General features: G+C 44.7%; 3 protein-coding genes across 3 annotated transcripts; 2 read left to right on the top strand and 1 right to left on the bottom strand.

Annotated features, from left to right (window-relative positions):
• Nucleotides 1-1804: 1804 nt before the first annotated feature.
• Nucleotides 1805-4177, top strand: LOC131294659 (uncharacterized). The gene is made up of 6 exons (XM_058322703.1): nt 1805-2620; nt 2697-3041; nt 3182-3261; nt 3324-3784; nt 3848-3978; nt 4061-4177. Exons 1-6 carry the CDS (start codon nt 1805-1807, stop codon nt 4175-4177), a joined length of 1950 nt encoding a protein of 649 aa, XP_058178686.1.
• Nucleotides 4178-5006: 829 nt separating this feature from the next.
• On the top strand, nt 5007-7634 carry LOC131294658 (uncharacterized). The gene is made up of 7 exons (XM_058322702.1): nt 5007-5025; nt 5108-5247; nt 5313-5456; nt 5564-6352; nt 6688-6881; nt 7038-7452; nt 7515-7634. Exons 1-7 carry the CDS (start codon nt 5007-5009, stop codon nt 7632-7634), a joined length of 1821 nt encoding a protein of 606 aa, XP_058178685.1.
• A 590-nt stretch (nt 7635-8224) lies between these two features.
• On the bottom strand, nt 8225-12006 carry LOC131294657 (nose resistant to fluoxetine protein 6-like). The gene is made up of 11 exons (XM_058322701.1): nt 11721-12006; nt 11504-11646; nt 11274-11423; nt 10499-10664; nt 10218-10352; nt 9944-10140; nt 9707-9876; nt 9281-9643; nt 8981-9131; nt 8588-8920; nt 8225-8521 (listed from the first exon to the last, which is right to left on the bottom strand). Exons 1-11 carry the CDS (start codon nt 12004-12006, stop codon nt 8225-8227), a joined length of 2391 nt encoding a protein of 796 aa, XP_058178684.1.
• Between the last annotated feature and the right edge of the window lie 3979 nt (nt 12007-15985).

Genomic DNA, 15985 nt, shown 5'->3' with positions numbered 1-15985 from the left:
TGCAGTGGCGATTATGGTGTGCGTATGTGCAATTTACGATCAATTTCATTCTAATGCTCCACATCCTATCGGTAGCACTCGAAAGGCGCAAGGACATCCCAACGATGTTCGCTCAGCAGATCATAGGACGGCCAGGGTGTCCTCTCTTGCTCTCGCTCTACAAACTCCGACTCCGAGAAGTGCGACTTGAACTTGGTCAACCTCCCCGAGTGCACCGTTGCCTTGCCCTACCCGACCTGCGAAAAGCTTTGTATATTCGCCGAGTGTATGTCTGGTTGAGTGTCAACGCGCACAAGCAGCCGGCCGGTGCATCGTTGCATCTTGCGAATGGCGTGTGTCCCGCCCCTCATCCCTCCATCGAGAGGCCACCGCAGGGTGCAAGCCCATCAAATTAATGGTTTCTCTCGATGCAAGCGCACCGCGAGCCGCCGATCGGTCAACATTGATTAAGCGATTTTATTACAGCCAGTCTCGAAAGCGCACATGGCTTGCGGACTCAGCGTACAAAGGGAGCAATGGAGAGAAAGGGTTGTAAAATCTCCGACCGCCAGCCAGAGCTTGCCGGAGTTGTTTGTGTTTTTCGTACGCTTAACAAAACAATTGACAGCTCACGGATCCTAGGCGTTGCATTTCCAGTGTGTCCAGCGAAAAGAAAATATTACAAGCTAACGGTAGCTGGATTCAACAATTGATTAGATTCCTGCGAGACACTTCCACTAGGAATTCGAATGCCAGTAAACCTGTTTACAAAACAGGTCGATTTGTTATCGTTTTCTATGTCGTTTTCAATGATATTGGTCAAGGTACAAACTAAAATAACTTTTAAAAGATTAAGCATCAGTCCTCCGAAACATACAATACATTATTTTGTGTAACGGTTCATACTTTATCGATGAGGATGTGTTTTTTTTTAACAAGTTTAGTTTATTGCATAAAGCACAAAAAACATTCTGGAGTTGTTAACAAATTGATGATCAGATAATATTTTGGATCATACAAATACATTGTGTGAGAAGTAGTTATTAAAAAAAATATGGTATTGTTGCGTAGGGTTTTCTTATGTTTTCAAATATGAAAGATAAATGCAAATTTCGTAAAACTCATAAATGTTTAAACAGAAGATTTTTACTCATGAAAATGTTTCTTCTTCTTCTTCTTGGCGTAACGACTTCTTGGTCATGCCTGCCCTTTAAGGGCTTACGAGACTTGTTTCCCTGTTGTACGTGGATAGTCAGTCCTCTCGTACAGGGGAGGGTCCGGTCTCGGTTGGGATTCGAACCCACGCCGTCGAGGTGGTGAATGAACATGTTTAAGAGTTTCAAATAAAGGAGAAATAGCGTTGTGCTGTTGAAGGTTGATGACGCGACGGACTTAAATATGCTTGAGTTGATACATATGCTTGATTTGTGCAGATATTTCCCTTTTTTACTTAGACATTTATTGGGGCTTTATCGCCATGATAGGTGTTTTATTTAAGAAAATATAATAAAGCTTCATGTTATTTATTTATGATGAAATCTTCAAATTAAATTAAGCGACCCTATCCTATCAGTAAGATGTTATTAGGAAATATTTTTTTAATTTAAATACATCCCATGGTGAGGAAATGGCAATCTGCCCGCCGGGAATATGGTTCCTATCAAGCGCTCCACCAGCGATGACAGCCCCAGTCAAACAGGCAAACGTCACGTCCATACCGGCGGCAAAAATCGATTCTATTAAGAACTTGTAGGTCTTCCTGCGGGGCAAAAACGCCTCACGCGTACGGCAATCATGTGGTTGGTGATAACCCACGCCAGGAGTCATGCCGAACTACCGGCTGTTGCCGGCTGATAGCGAATACCAAAGCCATCAGTCTGCTCCTAGCGCCGCGATCGAAAAGATGGTCCGCCTTAGAACGTTTTTACAGCCGCTTCTACTAGCCGCACTCGTGTTTGCGCCGCTTTCCCACGGTGATGGTGACCTTCAACTGCCGGCCCTGTACGAGCTAGATGAGTGGACCGAGTGCCGGCAGCTGTACTGTATGGCCCGGGTGATCCTATCGTCGGAGGGAAAGCCCGGTTCTAGTGAAGTCTTCGACCCCATCAACGATCTTCAACACTTTCGACGGACGCTCCTTGATCGAGGTGTGTGCCTGCGGTCTGTGGACGCGGTAAGTGGACGCAGGCCCGATGGAAAGCGCCACTTTCCTGCCCAAGCATGGAACCGAACGGACCGATACATTCTGGAGCGGGAACACTTTCCACCGCATTTTCACGCCAACGAAAGCACTCAGCTGGCGGCCAGTGACGTTATCGATCGGCAGCTTGCGGCTCAACATCCGGGACTGAAAGCGTACACCGAGATTGAGTACTGCCTTGAGAAGCGCTCGGCTGCCGACTTCGAACGCGCTGTTTCCATCTCGCTGGCTTTGGTGTTAGTGGTTGGTTGTGTTACGAGCTGGCAGGCTTGTGGCTGGATTTTCCGGGAGTTGCGTTCACCGCGGACGAACGGTCCTCACAAACCGTTCCTACTGTTCGACCTGTACAAAAACTTTGCCATGGTTGGATCGGTCGTGGCACACTGCGTTCTGTTTGGGCCGTTCCTTATGCCGATGAAAAACATCGACTACTTAGAACAGGTAAGCGGGTTTCGCTCTTCGCTTATCAGCATAAAAGTGATGACCTGCCTTCAGAAGGATTGCCTCTACCCGGTAGGTTATGGCCCATCCGAACGCTAAGATGTACCGGCTACTTTGTCCCTTTCTCATGTTGGTGTTCTTCACGATGAGCTCGATGCTGCTGACGGTGAAGCTTCTGCAGGATCGCGCCGCCAGCCGGTCCCAATTGTCGCGGCCCACCACGTTCGCCGCGATCGTTGCGCATCGTCTGATAAGGCTGCAGCCACTGAATCTGCTGACGGTCGGTTTCTGCGCGTTCGCGTATGATCGGTTCATCGGTGGACCCCTCGCGCCTCGTCAGCTGATCTTCGAGCAGGGTGCGTGTCGGTCGCGATGGTGGATGAACGTGCTGTTCATTTCCAACTTCAACATGCACAAACCGGTAAATGTTACACCGCGTCAGGGAGGGGAGAGCCACATCGCCGTCGCGTCGTTTCCCCACCACCAACGGTGGAGGTCAAGGTGAAGGCCCACGCTACGTTCATTGATGAGTGTTTTGTTTTGACTGCCTCTCGTTTACAGTGCCTGCCACACTCGTGGTACATCAGCGCCGATTTTCAACTGTTTATACTGATCGCGTTACTTTTGTTTGCCGTTTTTAGGTAAGAGGATAGAATGGGCTGCTACTATTTTCCCGTTTTTATTAATTGTTTATTTTTTCAAGATGGCCGCAAAAGGCTCAACTCCTGATTTTTGGTGCTATAGTGTGCTCTTTCTTGGGCCCGTTTTTGACCATTCTCTGGTCGAACTTCAACCCGGTTGGGCCGGACAGTTTGCACGAGATGCGCTTCTTCTTGGTAGACAGTGCGTACCTTGCGCAGCTCTACACACCCTTCTACAACAACCTTTCTTGGAGTGTCGGTGGTATGGTGGCCGGTTTCGTCTACGATCGGTATCAACGCTGTGCAAGCCAAACGTCGCTTGCCACAATGCGACACCACGTAAACCTTTTCGTAGCGGTTGCTTTCCTACCGCTTGTTGCGTTTGCACGTCTTACGCTGGCGGCTTCCGAAAGCTCAGCAGGAGACGACCGCTTGTGGTTGGCCACGTGCTATGCCGCCTTCAAGCTCTCGGCAGCTGCCTTCTTCAGTGCTGGCATTTTGCGTATTTTGTTAACCGAGAGAGGTACGACATACGAGCTCCGTTCGCTTGTCCACACATCATTAATTCGTTCGTTTTCTTTGGCAGATTTTCCCGGGTCGGAGATTGTGCGCGTAGGGGCTAAGCTGTACTACTGCGTCTACCTGATCCACATGCCCGTCTTTCGGATCGTGTTTAGCAGAGCAACAAGCACGGTGGAAGTTACGCCGGAACTGTTGGTAGGTTCATGTTTTCAAAAAAAGCCACACAATTTCATAACAATCAAACGTTTTTCTCTTCTTCTGCAATCACTTTTTACAGTTTCAAATGGCAATGATAGTGTTCGGAATATCGTATGTACTTGCGATTCTATTGCACTACACCTTCGAGAAACCAGTAATGGGATACCTCAGGCGAATTCTACTGCAGCGAGTATAAGTAATATTTACTTTCAAAAAAAAACCGTACCAAACCATAAACGGGTTCATTCGTCAACTACATTAGCAGCAGTTTTGACTCATTATTGGTTTCGAGGAAGTTTATCACAAACGTTTTGTTGTATCAAATTTACACGCACTGCGGAACGGTACTCAAATGATAAATGGGAAATATCATAGATCCTGTGTGAAAATCTACCTACTGTTAACTTATTCTTATCAAAACATCGCTTGCATATCACGAGCATTTGAATTCTAAGAGTATGTGGGGATTTCTACCGCCTTAATGCGTTTACCATAAGGAAAGGGCTTCCAGGCGTAGAAGAACATTGGAAGAGGTTTTATAGTATCAGGAAAAAATCTAGAGTGATTCAGTCAATACAAGAAAAACTCATACTTTAGTTATTTTTTTCCGTTGGAATTACGATATTCTGTTTCTTTATTCGTACGACTGACGAAAATGTGACGAAAAAGTGTAATAAACACCAAATATTTTTCTTTTAAGCTTCCAAAACAGCATCGACTTTTTATTTTACACCGAGTCCGCATCGAGTACCTTCCAGATACCGAACTCAAGAGTACCTGCCCCAAGGTTAGTAGAGGATTTCGGGTACTTTACGCTAATGAATTCTAAGTCAACAGGAGATATCGTTGAAGGTCAATGGTAGGTACGCGTGGTGTACAAACGGTATGCATGCCTTGGCAGTGGGATCAATGTCTCAGATATTCCTTGGCACTTGCATCGCACGGTTGGTACTTCCCACGATGGCGTTGTGGACCGTTTTCGCCATAGTGTTCGCAGTGAGTGTGTGTCCGTTCCATTTTCGACCATGCCTAGCCCACATCGACGTGAAAGGTGATCTTGCCAAAAGTTCGATTAATTTTTCGTAGCAATTGATTTTGTTAATTCTAATGCGCACCTGTTCTGCAGATGAGTACCATCGAATGCCACCATTGTTCCACTACGAAAGTGTGACCGACTGCTTCGAGCGGTACAGCACCAGTTTGTATTGTGTTGTGAAAACGGTTGTTCAACCGAACCAATCATCGGAAATATGGCGTACGATTGAGGTGAGAGTGATAGCGAAAGTGTTTAGGACAGGGACAATCTTTTATTTAATTTCTTTTATTTGTAGAAAATATCGAAGCTTCCGTCCTACCACGAGCACTCCTTACTAGATCGAGGATTGTGTGTGGATTCATGTATCCGGTTGGTGGACGGTTTAGGTCCAGAAACAGCATCCTTCTTAGCCACTGACCCGATAACGGTCAATCCTTATGTGAGTGATTTGAAGCAATATGACGAAAAGTGATTGGTTCGAATGATACCAGCTCTGAATTTCAGCGCCTTTTATCAATTCCTTCTGAAAAAACAAGCCTCTCGCAGTATCAACAGCGATACGGTAAAGTGCTCAACATCTGTGTAAACTATCATCTCCGCGAACGGTACAACCTGACCGGTTATTCCGAACTGGAACGTTGCGTCACTGCAGAAACTTATCGCCCAGCTCTCGATGGGTACCACGTCGTCTTTCTGCTGATCATGTTGGTTCTAATCACCGTGGTGATCTACGCAACCTTCACCGACTGGTTGAACTCATCGAATTCTGCCCACAAACCCGAGGATGTTAGACGAACCGGTAGCATCTGGATGGAGTTTTCCCTTCGCCGAAGCTGGTCCCAGCTGATCGCCAAACCCCGGACCACCCTACAGCGAGATTTCGCTTTCGTGGAACTCTTCCGCCTTTTGTCGGTGTTCCTCATTATTGCGCTCCACTCGATGATGCTTTTTGCGGCGGCACCAACGGCAAACATACGGCCCATGGAGGAGTTTTTCGACCAACCGTTGATGCGCATCGCGACAAGCATCTTCCCGTTTCAGGTGCACACCTTCTTCACCATCAGCGGCGTGATGCTGGCGGTGTACTTTCTTGATCAGGCGTCTTCGGCCAAGGCACGCATCGGATGGTCGTTCTACGGGAAGGCGATCGTGGGGCGATATCTTCGGATTTTTCCCGCACTCTTCATCCTGTGGTTGTTCCAGGCGTCTTGGATGGATCGCTTGTCGGTAGGACCGGGCGATTACAGATTGGTCGAGCTGGAAAAGGACAACTGTCGGACGAATGGGTGGTTGAACTTTTTGCTACTGAACAACTACTTCCGGTATGGCAATATGGTGAGTTCAAGAACTGTCCAACTAATCACATCATACTGGCACTAAAAGGGATTGAAGGCCGGTTAGGAAATCTAAAAACTAAGAGCCATGGTGACATCGATTGTAGGGTCATATTTTTCTCTTCCAAGGATCCAGAATTCTGCGTTTATACTGTAGTTTTGACTGGAATGCTATACCCAAGGTGCATAAAATTTTGTTTGCGTTTTGGTCTAGACATTAGGGCTTAGCGAATCAAAGCCTTAAACAACTAGGAAATTTGGTGTTCAAATTCTCAACACCTAAGTCGTGCTACTTTTAAACTATTTCTGACATGTTGCTTCTTCTCTCCAATACAGTGCATACAACAGTCATGGCATTTGGCTGCAGATTTTCAATTCTTTCTCATCGGCGTCCCCTTTCTGCTGCTCATCCATCGCCATCCGAGCCTTACGAAGCCTCTTATATTTGGAGCAGTAGCGTTTTCAATCGGCGCACCCATCGTGAATCTCTACCGTTGGAAACTTCCCGGCGTCATTCTTGTCAGCTTCAAGTAGGAATACTTTAAAGAAGTTAAAGAAAAGTGTAGTTTCATGAGTTTTTTCCACCATCCATCCATCTTTCTCTTCGGTAGGCATATTCGTTTCATATTTTACGCCCATCCCGCTATGGAACACGACTACATGCTGTCTCATGCGCATACGTGCAGCTATTTCTCTGGCATATTCGCCGGAATGGCGTACCATCGCTTCCGGAATGGTGGCTTCACGGAGGCTCTCTCTGGTGGTAAAACCTTACGCATCCTTCGGTGGTTTCCGCTGGCAATGGTGCTTCTACAAGCTGCAGCTTCACCACTGTTCTACCACCTCGACTACAGTGAGCCCCTGCTGTGGAACGCCATCTTCGGGGCGCTACATCGATGCTGCTGGGGCGCAATGTGCGCCATCGGTATCCTGCACGGTGCTACGGTATGGCGAGCCCGACATGCCCGGATCCATTTCCATCCGGTGCTGCTGGTACTAAGCCGACTCTCGTTCGGAGTATTTATGGTGCAGTTGAGTATACTGCGAAGTCTAGGCCGCAATGCGTCTGGGGAAGGAATTGACTTCAGCTGGAAGATTTGCGTAAGTATATAGTCCAAATTATCCCAATGCATTACTCATGAGGCACATGCTTTCGTCAACAGCTTGTTACAATTGCGTACGCCTGGGTCGGTTGTTATGTTTCCGCACTGTTCCTTGCCTTGTTCGTGGAATTGCCTTTCGCAGCTGCTATCAAAAGAATATTCGGTAAGAACTCTATCTAATCTTATGGTTACTTTTTTCAAAACAGTGTGTTTATGGTATGTTTTTACAGGAACAAAACAACGAACCGTTAGCGTGGAAAACGGCAAAAAATTAACTTAGTTAAAAAGTGTCCTAAAATTCATACAAGATCTAAAACAAGGCTCGGGCTTTTGGACACATATACAATAGAAGCTACAAATATAGGCTTGGGACTCAAGGGATCTCTCGGATAGAAGCTTCAATTCAAAAATATGTATTTAGTAAGCGCACGAGTAAGTATGAGTTCCGTATAAATGTTTATTCAAATCAATTTATGTGTATCAGTCCAGATATTTCATCCATGTACTTTTACGGAAAGTGCCAACCATTTCGAAAATTGCAAACATAATCAATTGTTCATTGAAAATGGATAGGTAAGAGTTTTGCAACCAGCAGTTTTTCACCTCAAATAATGCAATAATAAGAAGGCTATCGTACAAGCTAATAAAATATGCGCTACTTAAATACTTTTGATTCATTTTCCATGCTTAGAATAGTGCTTAATTAAGCCGAACCTCGGATGGTATGTGCCACCGATTGTTCGTGGTTTAAGGTATCCGAAAGATGACACTTATGCACTAGAACCTGTTACCCTTCCCTCCTGATGGTACATTGTTCCCGCAGCTGCTCCGACTCCGTACTCTGTAAGATGTCCGTTTACTTGCAACCCGTTGCTCCCCAGCGTCATGGAGCGTAACTCTGGTTTCACGTTGCCTGACTTGATGAACGTTTCTGGCAATCGCTGTTCCTTGCGGTTTCCGCCGTCAAGCAAAAGTTTGAAGATGACGTCGAACGGTTTCTCCACCACGACGTACGCTACCAGCGCGATGGCGTACGACAGCACAAACGTCGTGCAGTATGTGGTGACCTGCAGCAAAAAGGGAAAATCTTCGTTTTATCCGATCATCCAGACTCAACCCAGTGGTACGCTTACGGCCAGCTGCAGATTGACACGCGTATCCTCCGCATAGTTGCCAAAGACGACCCATAGGACCGACATCTGCACGATGTAGAAGCCAAAACCGAGCTTGGCCATTGCCCGACTCAGTCCATTTCCAGCGAACCATCGACGGACGGCCGATTGGGGATCTTGAAACGCCATCAGCAGAAAGGTTGACACAAACAATGCGGCGTAGGTCACCTTGTACGCTCCGCTTACGATCGCCATCCAGATAGAGGGTTTGCTGAAGTTTATCATGTTGTACAATGGAGCTTGGAGTGCGAACACGACGGTCAGGATGCTTGTCACATTGAATACCCTTCTTACCTGTAAAGAAACACAACAGTTAGGAGTTGCCATTTTGTGTTAATACTGTGAAAGCCATACCGTCCTAGGCCCAAGTGTAAGCTCTTTGCGCGTGATCTTATGGTACAGCAACCCGGCGATCATCCCGGCAAAGTAGCTGGTGCAATGTGTCTCTGTGGCCTGGTATGTTCGGGTGAAATACTTATCATACCATAGCTGATATTCATTGCCTCTGTGAAGTAATAAGAGATTATAGGAAACTGGGGTGTCAAAGCTTTTCTACCTTTTAGAGCTTATAATAATCGAAAATAGTTTATACCAGCCATCACTAAATTCAGGTATAGCTTTTCACGGTAGGAAATTTATTCCGCACAAACTTACTTCGCAGTTATTGGCATCATACCATCGACGGCGTAAACGTACGTGTTCACCATCGGTAACAGAACCCCTAGCAAGCCAAGCAATATGGATGTCCTGAAGGTAGCTTTCGGAAATCGCCATAGGAGCGTCATCACCAGCAGACCCACGACGTACAGCTGGAAGTCAGCCGCCAGGTACCAGGTATGTATGAGGCATTGCTCCTCCTGCTGGTAGTAGTTGTTGATGAAGAGAAAATTGCTCCACCACTTCCTCCGGCATATCCGTCGAACGGTTGGTAGAATTTTGTACGCTGACGGTGTCGTCTGGAACGTGTCGTAGCGGGACACGGTGAACAGCATCAGCACCGCATAGACTGGGAGTGATCTAAAGAAAGTAAAGAACGCGCGTTGCAAAGTGGTTTATTCAAGGCAGACGAATGTACATTACCTCAGGTAGCGATTGATAAGTCCCTTCCAAAGAATGCTCACACGGAACGCTCGCTTTTCCGCGTACTGAAGGAACTGTACCGCCATCAGAAGTCCACTGATAGCGAAGAATTGATCTACCTGAGCTGGCACCATGGAGAAGAACATTTGATTCGGAAGGAGCCCCGCGTACTGGAAGAAATCCATGCAATACAGTTCTCTTGAGGTTTGCTCCAACTCAATCCAACTGGATACGTACCTGCTCCATCGCCATCGGATTCTGGGAGGTGAACATATACAATCCAATAAGCACATGTGTGAGCAGGATTAGGCTCATCGCTATGACCCGTATCTGATCGAGAAAGTCGAAATCCCGTTGGTACTGGCAGCGCATCGAGTTGTAGGTGAGCTTGGCCCAGTTTCGTCGGATCGAGAAGGCAGTGGCCAGGGTTGAAACTATGGTGAGGAAAAACAGTAGACCATCAGTATCCGGTAACTCCTCTCGAATGTCTGATAGATGGAGCATAACATACCGCGTCCTGTCAAAGGTTTGCAATAGTGATCTTCACTGTTGGAAACCCGCGCAAGCCAACTATCGTAGTACTGGGAGCAGACGGTGAGTATGAAGAGCGTTACAAGGAGCACGGTGAACAACACATCCAAGGCATCTGTACAAGAAACACAACAGAATTTGACTTTTTCTCCTTTCTCTGATTTAACCGCTCAAGAACTGTCTTCGAGTCGAGTTCCAAGGGTTTTAGCTAAACACATACAACAGAACAGCCACTTTCTATGATCATCCTCGACTACTTACCTAATGGTCTGGTAAGTGTGTCGTTTGTTTTACACTCTTCTATCCATGTGTATCCACTGAGATTGTAATTGGATCGCAGGTCATAGTTCTGGCAAATGTTGATCAATCGATCGTATTTCTGGCGATATTCTGTTGCATTCGGTAGGATCCATTCAGCGATGGCATACTGAGAAAATTACATTAACACAATTCATTATTACCTTGTTTTGTGCGTAAATACAACTCTGATCATTATCTAAGCTCTGGTATTCGTCTTAGTCGATTTAATAAAATGCACTCGGGTGCCTAACAGAAAACAACAACTGAGATGTATTTTAATGTTTTTTTTTGTTGTAAAAAATTTGACTTTCTCAGCTTCCCAGCGCACACCTATAATAGAATTTGTATTTCAACTACTCAATGAGACCCAGTTACACGAGCCTTTTTAAACAGATTAATTTGCATCACAGTCTCATAACGATCTAGTGTGTTTCTAAGTTCGCGGGTTTTTAAAATTTTGAATGGTTCTTTTCGATATGAATCTGTTGGGGGTTTTATTAAAACAGTTTGAGCAGAAATTATTGAATGTTAAAAACTTTGTAATGAAACTTATATTCGTTCGCATTATCCCAACTTATATGTCCGCAAGCGTTAACGATTTTTTGCAAATACTTTCACTTCTAGAGTCCTTGATTCATCTTGTTATTTTTAATCTAGTTCCACTTTATTAAGGGCATAAGAAAATGAAACGCCAAACTCCGTGCAAATAAATACACAAATTCAATACTTCACTTACCTTTTTCGACACATTGAACTTTGGCACGTAGTAACTTTCGGGCAACACGCCGGAATCTTCTAACTGCTTTACCAAACTGAAACATTTCTCCAGACAAATTCCTCGCGTAAGCACGTCATGATTGTACTGGAAGGTGTATCGGGAGTATTTCTGAAAATGTTCAACCAAAAAGCGAGAAACTTTGTCACATACATCACAAACAAACTGCTTTCACTTCCATATTCCTTTACTTCAATAAGTCGCCATATTTCCGACCGGCTATCCGGCTTGATCACCACCTTCGTCACGCAGAACACTCCATCCGGACGGTTGTGGAGGCAGCTCTCGAAGTTATCATACACATGCAGTGGCGGCATTAGCCAATATTCACTGGCTGTAAAGGAAAAACGGACATCACACGGTTAACGTAGGCACACGTTTGTACTAGCCACTGCCACCTTCACTCACTGTTGTAACCGAAAAGGACATCGAACGCCCCGACACCGGAAGCAAGCATCAATGCTGTGCACAGGGTGATCACTCCACCAGCAGGCCTCCATAGCGCGAACCGTGGAAAACTCATGATGCACTTCGATCGCTCCTTCACGATGGCGATCGCACGCGACTCGCCACTCGGGACGGATGCTGAAAGACTACTGAGGTTCCATTCGACATCTGCCTCCTGCGAAACCGCGGGTGTCACAATCAAGCTCGCGAAAGTAACTGGCGCAAGGAGAAGGACGCCGTCAGTCATGCCGGTTTTGCAGGCCTTTTCGCCATTCTAGTAACCGCTGGAACTGACGGTGGAGGTGGTAAGATCTTTCTATATCTCCTACAGCATCTGGAAATTACCTCCTAGTGGAAATACGCGCGAATAACAGCCATAACCAACCATAAACGATCTGGTAGAAATCTCAAGGTCTTTGTCACTTCCGAACACCTGCTAAGGATAGTGGATACCGACTGGATTAAACTCTACAAAATTTTTCTACAATAGCCAGACAAAGTCGACGTCACATTGTTGTGACGTTTAACACGCTTTGGCAGTCTTCTGTCCTAACCTCCCCGCTAACGGTTTATTGATTTTCAAATTCAAGTTCGTCATGCTTTCAGCAGGCTGTCAAATTAGTCTTCAATTTTCCTGCTCGCTCCGGCGCCGGTGCGTTTAATCCGATCAAAATTAGATCTCGCGTGAGAAGAATGTATCAAATCTCCCCCCATGGCTTACGAAACACTTACCTTTCGATTTTCTAGTGCATGAGCTGCGAACACAAATACAGATATTTTTTACCCAAATCGAAAACCTATTCCACTCATTGGCGACGTTTTTAGGATGCATCGCTAAAGATTGCCTTGAACCGGAAATGTAAGCTGTCATTCTGGTCAACTTTGGGAGAAAAAGATTATTGTTTCGTACGGTTCATGAAAGTTGCAACCGGAAGAGTTATCTTTTCTTCATAGAATTTTTCTTTAGTTTTTAATGCAAGTTGTTTTAATGATGCATTTTTAACTAACAATGGAGATAGCTCGTAATTCTGAACGTTGTTTCCGTTACAAGCCATATTTTTTTTTTAAATCTCACCCCAAACAAAACAGTTCCGTTACGGGAAATCAAGGTAACGAATCATTGAACTTCACAGCAATGCAACAGCATCCCATTTCGATTGCATTAGTTAAAATCAATGACATACATTGTAGAAGAATTGCGAACAAATTACATTTACCACACAAGGAAAATATATGGTTGCAGGTATGTATTGCACCAAATGATTGGTCTATTGCAGATGTGAAGTACATCATCTTTCGCTAATGCAACGCACAACAAATTATCGCTTCAGCATCACTTTTTTCCGATGTTGTAAAGGTTTCAAAGCGAAAATGATTTTTTGACGCAATATTCTGCTCTCATCGAACGGAGGCCTGGCTCAATCATTAGTCACGCTAAGGGCAACAAATTATTCGTTTTGGTGCAACCCTTAATAGGTGCAACAAAAATCTTGGAACAAAAACTCTTTCAATTAGACGTCGAACAGACGAGCGGTGATCCAACGCTCTTGATTCACATCCGCCGATTTTAGGGTTGGCCGAAAGGGAGAAAGAGAAAACTCAAGGCCACCAGACGCAAACATCGGTCCATTGACGGGTGGAACGTAAGGTCGACTGAGGCGTAGTCACGCATTTTCTTCGTCACTAACCGGTTCACGGTTGGCAGGTGGCTAACGGACGAGACTGGGAGTGGTAATAGATTTATTGTAGCGGGGATGTCGGTCTCTAAGTGGCGCTCCGGTGTGCATATTTTCTTCCCAGATGAGTTTGAAATTTTAGATATCTTTGAAGGGTTAAAAACTCAACTTCAAAAAGGGTTCATTCAATTGACCTCTAGGTCATCTCGTTATGTGTAATCTGAATCGAATCAGGATGTAACAGCTCATTTGTAGGATGCACGATATTCCGCGGCGAAACACTGTAATTAAATACATACCTACTATCCATGCTGACGTGAAACGATTAATAATGTAACCTATGTAAATGCTAAGTCTAGGTGCCCAGCGTGACGATGATGGATGATAAAATCTCTGCACTCGGGAATTTTCCCATCAATGCATACTTATTCGGGATTTATAATGAACCAATCATGGTCGAGTAACTTACTAAAATATTTCAAACTATATTTCTCGAAAGACGCAAGGTACTAATCTATCATTTGTACCAGTCTAAGTACATTATAGTAATGCAAATATAGAACATTCATATGCGAAACAGCGGTTGCATGGATTCCATAGGAACATGGCACTACGTGTTTCGTTGTAGGTTGGTAATATATCTGGTTTCCCTGTCAGAATAAATTGAACTTAAAGCAAGCACACACGTTACACAATCTTCTGAACCTGTCTAATGATGCGTAACATTTTCCAGCTGTCTCCAGAAACAAGACAATGTTTCAAAAGACGTTTACCGAAGTGAGTGGCGATAGGCTTCTTAGAATAACATTATCTTTTCATGGAATGATCTACATCAGCAGAAAGTATATCGTGCCGCTGTGACGCGATAGGAAATGAGGCATTAAACTAAAGTGATTGATGTAATAGTTTCCCGATCTGAACCGGTTGTGCGTCAGTGCGCAATGAATTGCATGCAACAACCGTCGCAGTGCAGCAAATCTCACAATTAACATGCGTTCCCGACAACCTCTCTCGATCGTATGTGACTTAAGGAGTCCGCTTAAAGACTCCAGTCGGATAGAACCAGTCTATTGACAAAGGGTTTCCTACAGGCGGACTAAGTGGTCACAGGGAGTCTCAACTTTCAAGAGAACTGCGGGACCCAAAAAACATTCCTCCGATAGCGAAACAGGTGAAAAATGGAAGGTATACCTTAAAAGAACGATTCAATTAATGTATGATAAAAATAAATAAATTCATCAAGACGTAAAGAATAATTTATCAGAATTGAGTTTCTAGACTGAAAAAATCACAATATAGTTGCACTTGTAAACATTTCATATAACAGCAAATTTTAATCTTCAATCAATTTGTCAATTTTGATAATGACTTGGTATGTGTTACTAAGTTAATGTAAACAATATTGAACTGGTGGCTTGCAATAAAATAGATACATGCAACTTTTGATGGTGTCATGTCACTCGCCGCCAACTTCAAATGCGAGTCCCACGAACAGGACATCGTTACGATCCGACGCTAGTTCTGAAAAATGGAATCTCAATAATAATAAAAAAGATATGTTCAATTGATCGTTATTGTCACTTTTATGGGTCTGAATATTGCACACTAGACATGGTTCTAGAAGTACCTGGAAATTGTCGTGACCAAGCTTCTGACCGATGCCTCTGACCGAAGACACTTCGGATCTTCTGAAACTATCTCTGGTCTAAAGGCTTAAGCGGCCCCTTCCTAGATGCTTTTCCAAGGCTACGGTTAGCATATTTCGGTTCGCTTCCCAAATGCCGGGTTTGTATTCCTGTTCCCTTTGTCTGCTCCAAGGCTACCTGGAGTGGCTGGTGCGCGGTTTTGTAGTTTACTTTAACATCTTTGATTTTGTAAGTGTTTATGGTAAACCTGTTCGCGGCTCAGAACGCTCTCGCAGTTCATTCACCTTGCTTAGTATTCGTGTAGTAGTAGTATTTGTATCCGCTTTTGGGGAGATCAGGATAATGTTGTCTGCCACCAGTAGAAGGTCGTTTAGGCGGTCCATTCTTTTGGGCTACCACGGAGTCCCGGTCGATCGATTTACCACCAGAAAATGAATGTGAAAATACTCCGAATCTGTATGTAGCATTCCCCTGCACGAGAACTCCTCTTCGGTCCCTTGTGTTCTGGGCTGCTTTATTTCGTACAGGAGAATCAGGAAGACAACAATCGTTCTTGTCCTTGACTGGTTGAAATACTTGAAACCTGATCTCTTATTTCACATTCCCCCGGCATGTCCTGAAAATCAGTGCAGAGGCCCTCTGGAAACTGAAAACTTTTATTTTTTCCGTGAGCCTTACCTTTAGCCAGTAGCGCTGGTTAAAAAACTTTTAAAATGTGTTTTCGAAGATTTATTTCCCTTGAAATATTATAATGGCTGTTTCAAAACGATCCCGGATAACGCCAAAGTTGTACTTAACAAACCCAAAGTGCTTCATAACAATTCCAAACAAAAGCCTTGCGCGTGCAATTGACTACCTAGTACCGGCAAAGAACAGCTTCATACAGACGAACGGGCCCTGAAAA

This window comes from Anopheles ziemanni, chromosome 2 (genome assembly GCF_943734765.1).
Source record: "Anopheles ziemanni chromosome 2, idAnoZiCoDA_A2_x.2, whole genome shotgun sequence".
In the NCBI taxonomy this organism is placed as follows: Eukaryota; Metazoa; Arthropoda; class Insecta; order Diptera; family Culicidae; genus Anopheles; species Anopheles ziemanni.
This window is presented reverse-complemented; position numbering and strand designations above follow the sequence as displayed.

What these genes read in the sequence shown, in the direction of transcription:
- LOC131294659 (XM_058322703.1), top strand. Translation starts at nt 1,805, where the DNA reads ATGCCGAACTACCGGCTGTTGCCGGCTGATAGCGAATACCAAAGCCAT. An exon ending in ACATCGACTACTTAGAACAG is followed by an intron (nt 2,621 to 2,696) that starts GTAAGCGGGTTT and finishes TCTACCCGGTAG; the next exon opens with GTTATGGCCCATCCGAACGC. An exon ending in CTTTTGTTTGCCGTTTTTAG is followed by an intron (nt 3,262 to 3,323) that starts GTAAGAGGATAG and finishes TATTTTTTCAAG; the next exon opens with ATGGCCGCAAAAGGCTCAAC.
- LOC131294658 (XM_058322702.1), top strand. An exon ending in AAATATGGCGTACGATTGAG is followed by an intron (nt 5,248 to 5,312) that starts GTGAGAGTGATA and finishes TTTTATTTGTAG; the next exon opens with AAAATATCGAAGCTTCCGTC. An exon ending in ACTTCCGGTATGGCAATATG is followed by an intron (nt 6,353 to 6,687) that starts GTGAGTTCAAGA and finishes TCTCCAATACAG; the next exon opens with TGCATACAACAGTCATGGCA.
- LOC131294657 (XM_058322701.1), bottom strand. Translation starts at nt 12,006, where the DNA reads ATGACTGACGGCGTCCTTCTCCTTGCGCCAGTTACTTTCGCGAGCTTG. An exon ending in AGTTCAATGTGTCGAAAAAG is followed by an intron (nt 10,665 to 11,273) that starts GTAAGTGAAGTA and finishes TAATTTTCTCAG; the next exon opens with TATGCCATCGCTGAATGGAT. An exon ending in ATGATGCCAATAACTGCGAA is followed by an intron (nt 9,132 to 9,280) that starts GTAAGTTTGTGC and finishes ATTACTTCACAG; the next exon opens with AGGCAATGAATATCAGCTAT.